We start from the raw sequence: 15,459 nt of genomic DNA, 5'->3' as shown, positions 1-15,459 counted from the left end.
GAGTATACAAATGAGTTTTAAGGTGAGACTAAAATGCTTCTACTGAGGTAGCATCTCGAACTTTTACCGGGAGGGCATTCCAGAGTACTGGAGCCCGAGAACCATTTTTTTCATAAAAACTCCTGGTTTTCCTCGAAATTCCAGGAATTGCTAAATACCCATTTAAATTCAAACTGTTATTGCGTTAAACTTCAACAGCAACCCATTCAACACCGACCCGCACTGCTCTTAACTTATTTCAAACACAACACGTTTTCTCTTTCACAAAATTCCCAGCTTTCCTGGAATTTTTGGTAATTTTCTCCCCATTGACAAATTGGTATACCAGTGTGTGTGTGTGTGTGTGTGTGTGTGTGTGTGTGTATATATATATATATATATATATATATATATATATATATATATATATATATATATATATACAATCGACTGCATATCCCACATGTTTCATCCAATTTGAAGTGTTCCAACATCCACAAAAACTTCACTCACCTTTACAATCAGACTCCCATTTTCCAAGTTACAAAAAATTCCCAGAATTCCTGTTTTTTCAGAGCCCCTTTTTCAGTTTTTACTGGAAAGTTGTCACGGTCCACATCTTTCAACTGCATTTGACCATTCCACCTTGAAACAATTATTATTAATTGAGAACCATTCAATCAATCAATCAATCAATGTTTACTTATATAGCCCTAAATCACTAGTGTCTCAAAGGGCTGCACAAACCACTACGACATCCTCGGTAGGCCCACATAAGGGCAAGGAAAACTCACACCCAGTGGGACGTCGGTGACAATGATGACTATGAGAACCTTGGAGAGGAGGAAAGCAATGGATGTCGAGCGGGTCTAACATGATACTGTGAAAGTTCAATCCATAATGGATCCACACAGTCGCGAGAGTCCAGTCCAAAGCGGATCCAACACAGCAGCGGGAGTCCCGTTCACAGCGGAGCCAGCAGGAAACCATCCCAAGCGGAGGCGGATCAGCAGCGCAGAGATGTCCCCAGCCGATACACAGGCGAGCAGTACATGGCCACCGTATCGGACCGGACCCCCTCCACAAGGGAGAGTGGGACATAGGAGAAAAAAGAAAAGAAACGGCAGATCAACTGGTCTAAAAAGGGAGTCTATTTAAAGGCTAGAGTATACAAATGAGTTTTAAGGTGAGACTAAAATGCTTCTACTGAGGTAGCATCTCGAACTTTTACCGGGAGGGCATTCCAGAGTACTGGAGCCCGAGAACCATTTTTTTCATAAAAACTCCTGGTTTTCCTCGAAATTCCAGGAATTGCTAAATACCCATTTAAATTCAAACTGTTATTGCGTTAAACTTCAACAGCAACCCATTCAACACCGACCCGCACTGCTCTTAACTTATTTCAAACACAAAACATGTTTTCTCTTTCCCAAAATTCCCAGCTTTCCCGGAATTTCCGGTAATTTCCTCCCCATTGACAACTTGGTAAACATACACTGGGCTGCTTACCAACGTGTCTCGTCCGGTTTCAACCGTTCCAACATCCACACACTCCACTCACCTTAGACTTTCAAGCATTCCAGTCCCGCTGGTGCGTGTTGGCAGATTGGCGGCTCGCGCACATCGGGTGTTCGCACCCAATTCCTACCGGAATGGCACATTGTAGTTTTAGGTATTGTTTTGGATTCGTACTGCACTGATGGCACTTAATTGTCTTGTTAACCATGACTATGACAATAAAAGGATTCTATTTCTTCGAGTAAGAACAGTCCAGTCTATTTCTAATGTCTTCCTCTCCCTCAGCTCCGTCTCCGGTGTCGGCCGTCCAAGTCACCGACGTCACCAGGCACACTCTGTCGTTGTCATGGCAACAGCCCGACCAACCCAACGGGGTCATCCTGGAATACGAGGTCAAGTTCTACGAGAAGGTGAGCGTCGTCCAGCCTGACGTCCGGAATACGTCCAGCGGGGGTGGAACTGTTCCTTTTGTGCCGTCCAACCAGGACCAGAAGGAGCGGTCTTACCGCATCATGAGGACCGCCTCTCGCGGCGTGGACGTGGCGGGCCTCAACCCGCTGACCGTCTACGTGTTTCACGTGCGCGCTCGCACCGCTGCCGGCTACGGAGAGTTCAGCGACCCTTTTGAATTCTCCACCAATTCAGGTCAAACATGGTTTGTTTGTTTTTTTGGTTGAAGCAAGGAATGTGGAATGATCTTGTACTTCCTGTTTAGATCCTTTCCCTCTGATTGGAGAAGGAGTCAACTCTGCTTTCCTGCTGCTGTCCGTCAGCGGCGTTGGAATTCTGCTGCTCGTATCTACCGTCGTCTTCATCATTACTCGCAGGTACACACACACGTAAACACACACACATAAACACACACACACACACACATTCTTGTATTTCATAACTTCTTGGGACCTCCGAAAAATGCCTCCCTCCTTAGGATATATAAAGGTTTGTATTTCCATTTCACCTTCAAAACATTCTTCCTAATTGGGGGAAAACAAAAGTACCTTTTTTTTGTAAAATATTCCCGGTTTTCCAGAAATTCCAGGAATTCTGAAATACCCATTTAAATTCAAACTGTTGCTATGTGAACATTTTTCAACTGTTTTTAAAAACTTCAACACCAGCCCATTCATATCATCTAGGAACATTTTTGTATTACGTATTTTTTCAAAAATTTCCATCTTTTTCCAAATTTCCCAAATTTGTAGGAAACTCACATTCAAATGAATGGTCATATTTATGGCCAAAATTTTAGGCCATTTTGTACCTTATTCTGACCTTTCAGCCCTCCACCCACACTGCTCTAAACATATGTCAATATGCACAATAAATCAACAAAAAATCCTGACTTTGGAGCAATGTTCACATACTCTAGTATTTGGCTCTCAATTAGGTTTCCCGTTTTGGGACCATGATTTATGTCCTCACTTGTTCATCGGTCCTCTTATGGAAGGTACTTTTCCTTGTTGATGTCTCAAGAAGGGTAGAAATACAAGAACACACACACACACATTCTTGTATTGGTTACCTTCTTGAGACCTCTGAAAAAATGCCTCCCTCCTTAGGATATATAAAGGTTTGTATTTCCATTTCACCTTCAAAACATTCTTCCTAATTGGAGAACAACAAAAGTGCAATTGTTTTTTTTTTGGGTGAAAAGTCCCAGTTTTCCAGAAATTCCAGGAATTCTAAAATGCCCATTTAAATTCAAACTGTTACTACGTCAACATTTTTCAACCGTTTTCAAAAACTTCAACACCAACCCATTTATATCATCTAGGACAATTGTTGTATTACTTATTTTTTCCAAAATTCCCAAATTTGTAGGAAACTCCCGTTCAAATGAATGGTCATACTGATAGCCAAAATTTTGGGCCATTTTTCACCTGATTCTGACCTTTCAGCCCTCCACCCACACTGCTCTTAACATATGTCGATGGGCACAATAAATCAACAAAAAATCCTGACTTTGGAGCAATGTTCACATACTCTAGTATTTGGCTCTTAAATAGGTTTCCCGTATTGGGACCATGATTTATGTCCTCACTTGTTCATCGGTCCTCATATGGAAGGTACTTTTCCTTGTTGATGTCTCAAGAAGAGTAGAAATACAAGAACACACACACGCACGCACACACAAACACTTGTATTTCTGACCTTGTGGAGACCTGAGAAAAAAGCCTAACACTTTAGGACCACCCCTTCTAGATATATAAAGAAGTGTATTAATAACATTAATGATTTATACATACTATGCAAATATAAAAAAGCTTGTTGTGAAAAATGAGTTGGAATTTCACAAGAAAAAGGTCACAATTCCACGAAAAAAAACCTTTGAATGTTGGCAGTATTATAATAAAAGTCGTAAATTTACTCAACACAAGTCAAAAACTGCAACGTGTGCAATATTACGATAAAATTTGGAATTTTACTCAATAACAGTTGTAATTTTACAAGAAAAACCTTCAAATTTTGGCAATTTTATGAAAATAGTCGTCATTTTACTTGACAAGAGTCACAATTATTATAAGAAAACGTTAAAATTTGGCAATATTATAATAATCATCGGAATTTTACTTGGCAAAATTATGAACGAAGTCATAATTTTACTCAATGAATGTCACTATTTTAAAAGAACAACAGACAAATGTTGTGATAAAAGTCTGAATTTTATATGACATTTGTCACCCTTCTGCATTAAAAAGTAATAGTTTTACATAAAAGAAGTAATTTCACGAGAAAATATTGCAATATTACAGAAACAGGAAGAATATGAGAAATTGTTCCCAATTTTATCAGAAAAAAGTTGACACATTGTGAGAGACTGATTTAAGTTATTTTTTTATTACTTACTTTAAGCTATTACATTATGTTTTTATATACTTGTGTATTTTTATCAATTTTGGCCAAAAGGGTGCATTTAAATGTTCTACACACACTTGTTATTTCATATGTTAACCAGAGGGGGAGCACTTTTAAAAGCGACACACAGTCAATGTGAAAAATCCCTCCTTTTTGCGACCACCCTCATTTTGATGGATATCACCACAAATGAGACATTGTCTACTAGATGCAATGTTATTGGGACCCTCATTTATGTCATCACTTGTTCACACCTCCTCATATGGAAGATACTTTTCATGGGTAGAAATTCAAGAACACACACACACACACACACACACACACACACACACACACACACACACACACACACACACACATGAGAGGCAATGATGACAAATCAGGGACAAAGGGATTATGACTGTCTCCACTCTAATCCCCTTTAAAAAGACGCAGGTAACACACACACACACACGTACACACACACACACACACACACACACACACACACACACACACACACACACACACACACTATTTAGCCGCACAAGAGCAGCGACAGTGAGTGATTGGTCAGATACATTATTTATGAAGCACACACTCCATGGACACTTCATTAGGCACACCTGCACAGCCTAACGAGAGAGCTTTGTCCAATTAATTATGACGCCATCATTAAGAAGAGACCAGCAGAAAAACTCGGAAAAATACAGCAAATTTCATGAATTTTTGTGGGTATTTTTTCCAGGTTTATTGATATTATAAACCATCAATTATTCACTGAGAAATGTAGAAAAGGTACAAAAATGACTAGTAAATTATTATAATTATTTTCAGTAAACAAAGGAGGTAATAATGCCGTGGTTTGATTGACATGAGCGTAGTTCTGGTCAGGCTGCAGTACTCTCATGTTATTGGCGGCAAAACAAATGTTTCAAACCTCAAGAACACAAACATGTTGCAATGTTTACAAAAATAAAGTGAATAAAAATGTTCATTCAGGCCAAATAAGAGGAGACGTACACACAAGTAAATTTTTTCTACATTTAATGATAGCTAGCTTTAGTAGCTGAACTTTAGCATCCAGCCATCCATTTTATACTGCTTGTCCCTCACAGGGTTGCTGGAGCCTACCCCAAATGGCTATTATTCGGAAGAGGGCGGGATTTAATGTTTGCGGCATGTTTAAAAGTTAGTGACAGTTGGTGGTAGTTTGATTAAGGAGAAGTTCATCATTGTGAGCTACAACAACAACACTAAATTACTCTTTTCTCTTTTTTCACATGACAAGTATTATTTCATTTATTTCCTGACCAGTGCTCTTGTTTTTTTTTCCCCACTTCCTGTCCACTTCCCCGTTCTATTTTTTGTTGTTGTAATTATACACTTTTACCTGCACTTTGCCTGCCGTCACTGCATCCTGGGGCCGTTACTAACACCACCGCGAAACTTAACGTGGCACTTTTCTCATTCCATTTTGGCGACATTGTGAACGTGGAATGTTTTGGGAGTGTGTGTGTGTGCGTGCGTGTGTGTGCGTGCGTGTGTGTGCGTGTGTGTGTGTGTGCGTGCGTGCGTGTGCGTGTGCGTGTGTGTCAGTTTCCTCTCACACACTCCCACACACACAAAGCGGTAGCAGGTGTCCACAGATGCAGGTTCTCACACAGACACACACACACACACACACACACACACACACTCACCTGTTTCTGTTCAGCCACAAAGAGCTTTTCTTTTTTTTTTACAGTTTCTTTGTTTGGTGGAAAAAAGCCCTCCTTTTATCTCCGACTACCTGAGGCCTCCCCACGTCTGCCCCCCTCCCCTCCCCTCCCCTCCACTTCCACTTCCAAAACACTTTCATGTGGGTCCTGCCTGCTCCTCTTTGTCACTTGGCACCGTCTACACAACACAAACATGCGAGAATGACCACCTGTGTTTGTTTGTCATCAGGAGGAGCAAGTACAGTAAGACCAAGCACGACTCTGAGGAAGAGAAGCATCTTAATCCAGGTGCGCACACACACACACGCACACATATACACACACTTGCACACACACACGCATGCACATGAACGCACACACTTGCACACGCACACACAAACACATGCACACACACTTGCACACTCACACATCTATACACCGACACACTCACACACATGCACACATGCACACGCACGCTCTCACTTATATACACACACATGCACACGCACACATACACACGCGCACACACACAAATGCACATACGCACGTGCACACACACTTTTACACGCACGCACACACATGCACACGCAAACTCACATATACACACACATGCACACACACACATGCACACCCACATATGCACACACATACTGTAAACACACGCAAACACACACACACACATGCATATACACACACACTTAAACATACACACACACAGACACGCAAATGCACACTCACACATACACATACACATGCACACTCACACATTCATACACATACAAGTACAAACTCACACATACAGACACACGCACACGCAAACACACACACATACAGACACACGCACACACAAACAACACACATACAGACACACGCACATACAGACACACACACATACAGACACACGCACAGACACACATGCACACAAACACACACATACAGACACACGCACACACAAACACACACACGTACAGACACACGCACACACATGCATATACACACACAAGCATATACAAACAGACACGCATACGCACACACACACATATACACAAACAAAACCACACACACATACATGCATGCACACGCACACACATAGACACACCCACACACAATCACACACACACGCATGCACACACATACAAACACACACAGAAACACGCACACACAGACATAGACACGCACACAGACACACACACACATTTACATAGACACACACATTTACACAAACACAAGTACACACACACGCAGACACACACACAACATACATGCACACACATGCACACATACAGACACGCACACTCACACAGAGACACACTCAAACACACACACTGACAGACACACACACAGAGACACGCACACAACATACACGCACACACATGCACACACAGAGAGACATACACACAGAGACACACTCAAACACACACACACAACATACATGCACACATACAGACACGCACACTCACACAGAGAGACACACTCAAACACACACGCTGACAGACACACAGAGACACACACACAACATACACGCACACACATGCACACACAGAGACACACACACATACACACACACACAGACGGACACACACACACACACACAGAAGGCATCCACCTAACTTGTGCAGCAGTGACACACAAGGTCCATGTGTGCAGGAGTGAAGATCTACGTGGATCCTTTCACCTACGAGGATCCTGACCAGGCCATCCACGAGTTCGCCAAGGAGATCGACGTCAGCTGCATCCACATCGAGAGAGTCATCGGCATGGGTCGGTACCCACACACCACATACCAATATTTTGGTACCAGTACCGAAATGTATTTCGACACTTTCCGATCATTTTCTAAATAAAGGGACCACAAAATGTCTTTATTGTAACAAAACATGTTAGTGTCTATGAAACATATGTTTATTATTGTTATTTAGTCCTTCAATAAAATGTTGAACATACTAGGCAACTTGTCTTTTAGTAGTAAGTAAACAAACAAAGACTCCTAATTAGTCTGCACTAACATATTGTCTCATTTATACACCTATTATTTTATACACATTATGAGGGACAAACTGTAAAAATTGATTATTAATCTACTTGTTCACTTAATGTTAATATCTGCTTATTTTCTGTTTTAACATGTTCTATCTACACTTCTTTTCAAATGTAATAATCACTTATTCTTCTTTGATACTTGACATTAGTTTTGGATGATACCAAACATTTAGGTATCGTTGCGATACCAAGTAGTTACAGGATCATACATTGGTCATATTCAAAGTCCTCATGTGTCCAGGGACGTATTTACTGACTTTATAAATATTATATACATTTTTAAAAAAGGAAAAGAAATCAAACATCGTTGTAATCATAGTAGTATCAACTAGATACGCCCCTGTACTTGGTATCATTACAGTGGATGTCAGGTGTAGATCCACCCATGGCGTTTGTTTACATTGTGACGCCAGTGAGCTAATGTATCCTGCGGTGTGTAGTGAAGCATGTTTAGCTATTCCTCGTCCTCCAGTGATAATGCTACCTGTAAGAAACTTACTTTATTTGTCGCCATGGAAACAATGATTAGTGATTTAGAAGTAGCTAAAACACTGCCGACTGATGTTAGCTGTCTTAAAGCAGCTCTTCCTGGGGGTGTTTCAGTGTTATGACTTCACCTTTATCTTTATCTTTATCCCTTTTCTGTCTACACACTGTGTCTGCTTGTAAGTACTCTGTGCATGTGCGCTGCCGAACATGCTCCTCTGCTCGTCATGCCCGATAAGTTAAAGTTAAAGTAGTAATTATTGTCTCACACACACACACACACACACACACACACACACACACACACACTAGGTGTGGTGAAATTATTCTCTGCATTTGACCCATCACCCTTGATCACCCCCTGGGAAGTGAGGGGAGCAGTGAGCAGCAGCGGTGGCCGCGCCCAGGAATATTTTTTGGTGATTAAACCCCAAATTCCAACCCCTTGATGCTGGAATTGGGGGTAAAAAAAAAAAAAAAGAGAACCAGTACTTTTTCAGAGGCAGTATAGTACAGAATGTGGCGGTACTTTACTAGCACAGGTACAACCCTACTTGGCACTGACGTGTGCTGTTTGCCGCGCAGGAGAGTTCGGGGAGGTGTGCAGCGGGCGGTTACGCGTGCAAGGACGGCGAGAAGTGTACGTGGCCATCAAAAGTCTGAAGGCGGGGTTCTCGGACAAGCAGAGGCGGGACTTCCTGTCTGAGGCCTCCATCATGGGACAATTTGACCACCCCAACATCATCAGACTGGAGGGTGTGGTCACCAGATGTGAGTTGCAGCACCCGGTGGGTCTTAATGAAATCTGACCACGACTATTGTGTGATTTTCAGGCAAACCACTCATGATAATCACAGAGTACATGGAAAACGGATCCTTGGACGCCTTTCTTCGGGTAAGTTGACTCCCTCCACACCCGCCTCTTCGTCAGCTGAGACTTTTATTGAGCATCCACTGTCTAGAAACACGACGGGCAGTTCACCGTCATCCAGCTGGTGGGCATGCTGCGTGGCGTGGCCTCGGGCATGAAGTACCTGTCGGACATGAGCTACGTTCACCGAGACCTCGCCGCACGCAACATCCTGGCCAACAGCAACCTGGTGTGCAAAGTGTCCGACTTTGGCCTCAGCCGGGTTCTGGAGGACGACCCCGAGGCTGCGTACACAACCAGGGTGAGGCACGCACGCCTGGTCCTCATCCTTCTGGGGTTTACTGTTTGTTACGGACTGTAGGTCACACCGCTTTGAAAGCCACGCCCACTAAATGCTAGTGGGGGAAATATGTTTTCATGTATAAGCCGCACTGGACTATAAGTCGCAGAAACACACGTCGTGAAATGAGTTATTTACACAGAAATATCGGACCGCTTGGAGTTATAAATGAAGAATCCATACGAGTAGAAACGTTATGGACGACTCGAAGACCAAAACATATATAAAATCAAGAATAGTATATGGAAAAAATATATTTCCATATATTAGCCGAACTTGTCCAGGGTGTATCCCGCCTTCCGCCCGATTGTAGCTGAGATAGGCGCCAGCGCCCCCCGCGACCCCAAAAATGGAATAAGCGGTAGAAAATGGATGGATGGATGGATAATAGCCGAATCGGACTACAAGTTGCAGATATATATGTTGTGAAATGAGTTATTAACACAGAAAGATTGGATCGCTTGGAGTGATGAGTAAGAACGTTATGGACGACTAAGAAACCAAAGAAAAATATAAAATCAAGAATAGTATATGGAAAAAATATTTTTCTATATATTAGCCAAACTGGACTGAATCGCTTGGAGTGATGAGTGATGAATCTATACGAGTAGAAACGTTATGGACGACTTGAAGACCAAACAATTATAAAAAATCAAGAATAGTGTATGGAAAAATATGTTTCCATATATTTGTCGAACAGGACTATAAGTCCCAGATATATACGTTGTGAAATGAGTTATTTACACCGAAAGATTGGATTGCTTGGAGTAATGAGTGAAGAATCCGTACAAGTAGAAACGTTATGGACGACTAGAAGACCAAACAAAAATATGAAATATTTTTCCATATATTAGCCGAACAGGACTATATGTCGCAGATATATATGTTGTGAAATTAGTTATTTACAATGGAGTGATGAGTGAAGAATCCATACGAGTAGAAACGTCATCGACAATTAGAAGACTAAATGAAAATATAAACTCAAGAATAGTAGATGGAAAAAATATGTTTCCATATATTAGTCGGACCGGACCAGAAGTCACAGATATATACGTTGTAAAATGCGTTATTTACACAGAAAGATTGGATCGCTTAGAGTGATGAGTGAAGAATCTATACGAGTAGAAACGTTATGGTTGATTAGAAGACCAAAAAAATATATATATATATATTTTTCCATATATTAGCCAAACCAGACTATAAGTCACAAATGAAATGAATTATTTACACCGAAAGATTGGATCGCTTAGAGTGATGAGTGAAGAATCTATACGAGTAGAAACGTTATGGTTGATTAGAAGACCAAAAAAATATATATATATATATTTTTCCATATATTAGCCGAACCAGACTATAAGTCACAGATGAAATGAATTATTTACACCGAAAGATTGGATCGCTTAGAGTGATGACTGAAGAATTCATACGAGTAGAAACGTTATGGACGTCTAGAAGACCAAATAAAAATATAAAATCAAGAATGTTATATGGAAAAAAAAAATGTCCACATATTGGCCAAACCGGACTATAAGTCACAGAAATATAGGTTGTAAAATCACTTAATTACACAGAAAGATTCTGTATATGTTTAATTATTTTCAAACGGTGCCTGGCGCTAGCTCTACAGTCAGCTAAACAGACTCAATAACTCCACGCTGACATTTTCGGGAATTTGCGTAGAAATTTGTGAAAGTGAACCAATACGAAGAGAATGTGGTTGTAAGTAAATAATACTAACAGTACTTACTAACAAACTGCCTGACTGACTAAACGACTGATCGTTGGACCGAGTAAAAGATTAAGTCGACAAATTAATTGACTGGTTTACTCAGCCACTAAGTCACTGATTGATTATTAGACTAAACAACTAAACTTTGACTGATATACCAACTGACTGACTAACCAAATGGCAAGCTAACTAACTAACTAACTAGCTACTCAATTAAATGGCTGACAGACTAACTGGTTAGCCTGCTAACTGACAGACAAACTGGTTCATTGGTTAATTGGCTCAATAAGTGACGAGTTAACTAACCGATTAACAGCCTAACTATCCAAGGACAAGTGTGTACTTCCCGGGAGTGACATTGCACCTCTTGCTTGTTCCAGGAGGCCATTGGGACTTACCTTTCTCCAGGAGGAAAGATTCCTATCAGGTGGACGGCTCCGGAGGCCATCGCCTACAGGAAGTTCACCACCGCCAGCGACGTGTGGAGCTACGGCATCGTCATGTGGGAAGTCATCTCCTACGGCGAGAGGCCCTACTGGGACATGAACAACCAGGATGTGAGTATTTTTAGCTTCTCTAACCTACAAGAAGTCTCATTGTGGGAAGAACCTGACGTTGAAGTCCACCTTACAAAACATCACCGCTGGGGTACTTTTAAATCAAGATGGATTTAATCAGAAACCGTACAACGTGGTAAAAAAAAACGACATTTGGTATGACGTTTTCAACTAAAATCATCCAAAAACCGCAAACGATAACCGCCTGACTAGCTAGCTTAATGCTAACATGAACACAAAATGCATACATTTTTCTTCCCATTAAAAAAGTACACATCCCAATTTGAAGTTACTTAAACACATCTAAACTATGAATATGACACTCAGGTGTCTCCAACAGGAAGTCAACACCCGTGACATCATATGTAAACAGGAAGTGAAGGAATGTCAACACTCAATTTGCTATAGAAAGCATGTGCGTGATTATTTATTATAGTTATTAAAGAAAAAATATAAAACTTGGTTAAAAGATTTGAGTGTGTCTCGACATATTTATTGAGCACATTCAACTGTACCGTAATAATATTGATCACCCTGATCATTTCTGTCACTTAAACCGTTATAAGAAATGTTCATTTCTTTACGTCCTAGTCTTGTGCATATATGTATATATATATATATATATATATATATATATATATATATATATATATATATATATATATATATATATATATATATATATATTAGCCGGGGCGCTAATTCATTTAAAACCTCTTCTCAGCCTGTGCTTAAAAATTTGAGTGTGAAGTAAGGATACCATCATGAAAAGCACATTTAATTAAAAAAAACATTATTATGGTCTTACCTTTACTTATAAATGAAGTCCATGCGCAGCTCCTTCTGATCAAAAGCATCGATAACTTGTTTATAGAAGTCTTCCTTATCTTCTTTCAGTTTTAATAGTCTCTCTGTCTCGATGGAGATCTTCCTTTATTACCTCCTGCTTCCATTGAAAGTCCAGTTTAGAAAACAGTTTTATTTTAGATATGTAATCCTCCATGTTAAAAGTGCAAGCGAGAGGAAAAAATAAACAATCGCTGCTCACTCTTGCTGCTTGTTGTCACTTCTTCTGCAGCCGAGTAGTCGCAAGAAGGATCACTAGCGCCCTCTACCACCAGGAGGCGGGAGTCATTTAATGACTCATATTTGACACACGCAGCTACGGTATATTGATAAAACATAGCTGCTTACTGTTCTTTTTAGCATATTCAATAGCTTGGACCTTAAATCCTACTGAATAGCACTTAATCTTCTTCCCTTTATGCGATTTCAAATGGTTGAAATCAGCCTCCTCCATTTTGAAAATGATGACAGGTGAAGTGACGAGTTTCACCCGGCCGAAATTCTAGGCATATGCTAATTATTTTGCGAAACGAGTCTGACCCAGCGGAAATTCCAGACATGCGCTAATAAAAATATTTTGCGGAACGAGTTTGACCCGGCGTTAATTCTGAGCCGGTGGTAATGCTAAGCATGCGCTAATTATTTTGCAAAACGAGTTTGACCCGGCAGTGATTCTAGGCAGGCGCATACTATATACCCGGCGGCAATTCAAGGAAATACTTATACATGACAAGCACACCTCTCCTTTACATCATAACACACAGACAATGCATGCTCTTGGTTACATCTGTCATCACTTGTCAAAAAAACATCATCAATCAATTCATTTTCTACCGCTTATACCTTTCAGGTGTTTTTAATGATTATATTTCCTACAGTTGACCAAGGGTGTCCAAATATTTTAAAACTAAGGGCCACATAGTTATACATGACAAGCACACCTCTCCTTTACATCATAACACACAGACAATACATGCTCTTGTTCACATCTGTCATCACTTGTAAAAAAACACATCAATCCATTACCGCTTATCCCTTTCGGGTAATTTTAATAATTATATTTCCTACAGTTGACCAGGGCTGTCCAAATATTTAAAAACTAAGGGCCACATACTTTTACATCACAAGCACACCTCTCCTTTACATCATAACACACAGACAATACATGCTCTTGTTCTCATCGGTCATCACTTACATAAACCAAGCATGATTTTAATAATTATGATCTTACAGTTGACCAGGGACGTAGTACAAAGTCATGCAGTCGTTTTCTCGCCGGCCAGTCACCGGGACAAAACCCAATTCTGTGCGCCACCAGTTTGTGTTGAGAGTTGTGCCTGCGGAGGCAATTCTGTGAACTTCAATGAAGCTCCTTGATGGAGGAGAAGACATGAAACAGGCAGCCCTTCTCTGATATTTTCAGGAGAGGACAAACAAAGCCAAAACGAGTGTGTGTTTAACCTCTGCTCCTCGGCTAAGAGTTTGTTGCGTTGGCTCTCCGACCGACACGCATCGACGTGGCCATTCCACCTACTTGCACGTTTAGGAGATTATAGGCGGGCCCATTGAGGCCATGAAAGGGAGATCTGAAGGTAAAAACAGTCCTTTGTGGAGCTCATTTGCATTTTTTTGTACTCTTCTTTAAAGGAGACCTGAAAAGCTCTTTATGTTTATTAGCAAAGCCACTTGATAGTTGCTGTTTGCTCATTGCTATGCAAACTAACAGATGGACAACACGCCAATGTGTGTGTTTTGTGTGCTAACAGCATTTCACACAAGCTTGGGGAAGCTCTCCTTCTCCCTTCTCCTTTTCAGACACTAAACCTGTTGTTGCACATGTAGAAAATCAACTAAACTACTTAGTACTGATGCTTTTCTACGTCTTGCCAAAAGTATTTGTCCACCCATCCAAATAATGAGAACCAGGTATCCTAATCACTTGGCCCGGTGTATCAAATCAAGCACATAGGCATGGAGACTGTTTCTACAAACATTTGTGAAAGAACAGGGCGCTCTCAGTGATTTCCAGCGTGGAACTGTCATGGGTTGTACTTGTATAGCGCTTTTCTACCTTCAAGGTACTCAAAGCGCTTTGACACTACTTCCACATTCACACACACATTCACACACTGATGGAGGGAGCTGCCATGCAAGGCGCCAACCAGCACCCATCAGGAGCAAGGGTGAAGTGTCTTGCTCAGGACACAACGGACGTGACGAGGTTGGTACTAAGTGGGATTTGAACAAGGGACCCTCGGGTTGCGCACGGCCACTCTTCCACTGCGCCACGCCGTCCCGACATCATAGGAACAAATCCAGTCGTGAAATTTCCTCGCTTCTAAATATTCCAAAGTCAACTTTTTTATAAGAAAATGGAAGGATTTGGGAACAACAGCAACTCAGCCAGGAAGTGGTAGGCCAGGTAAACTGACAAAGAGGTCCATATAGTGCAAAGACTTTCTGCACAGTCAGTTGCTACAGCACTCCAAACTTCATGTCACCTTCCAATTAGCCCACCTACAGTACGCAGAGAGTTTCATGGAATGGGTTTCCATGGC

At 41.1% G+C, this 15,459-nt stretch overlaps 1 protein-coding gene across 1 annotated transcript in view; it reads left to right on the top strand.

Moving 5' to 3' along the window:
• The window catches only part of LOC133568775 (ephrin type-A receptor 4-like), a 95,108-nt gene that overhangs the window by 71,917 nt on the left and 7,732 nt on the right, over positions 1-15,459 (top strand). Inside the window, exons 8-16 of the mRNA XM_061920910.1 lie at positions 1,783-1,907; positions 1,983-2,142; positions 2,213-2,324; positions 6,283-6,341; positions 7,680-7,793; positions 9,144-9,329; positions 9,392-9,453; positions 9,521-9,730; positions 11,879-12,055. Of these exons, the coding sequence (XP_061776894.1) occupies positions 1,783-1,907; positions 1,983-2,142; positions 2,213-2,324; positions 6,283-6,341; positions 7,680-7,793; positions 9,144-9,329; positions 9,392-9,453; positions 9,521-9,730; positions 11,879-12,055 (1,205 nt within the window). The remainder of the gene's footprint in view (positions 1-1,782; positions 1,908-1,982; positions 2,143-2,212; positions 2,325-6,282; positions 6,342-7,679; positions 7,794-9,143; positions 9,330-9,391; positions 9,454-9,520; positions 9,731-11,878; positions 12,056-15,459) is intronic.

Source organism: Nerophis ophidion, linkage group LG14 (assembly GCF_033978795.1).
Source record: "Nerophis ophidion isolate RoL-2023_Sa linkage group LG14, RoL_Noph_v1.0, whole genome shotgun sequence".
Taxonomy (NCBI): domain Eukaryota; kingdom Metazoa; phylum Chordata; class Actinopteri; order Syngnathiformes; family Syngnathidae; genus Nerophis; species Nerophis ophidion.
The sequence above is the reverse complement of the archived record's forward strand: the minus strand, read 5'-3'. Positions and strand labels throughout refer to the sequence as shown.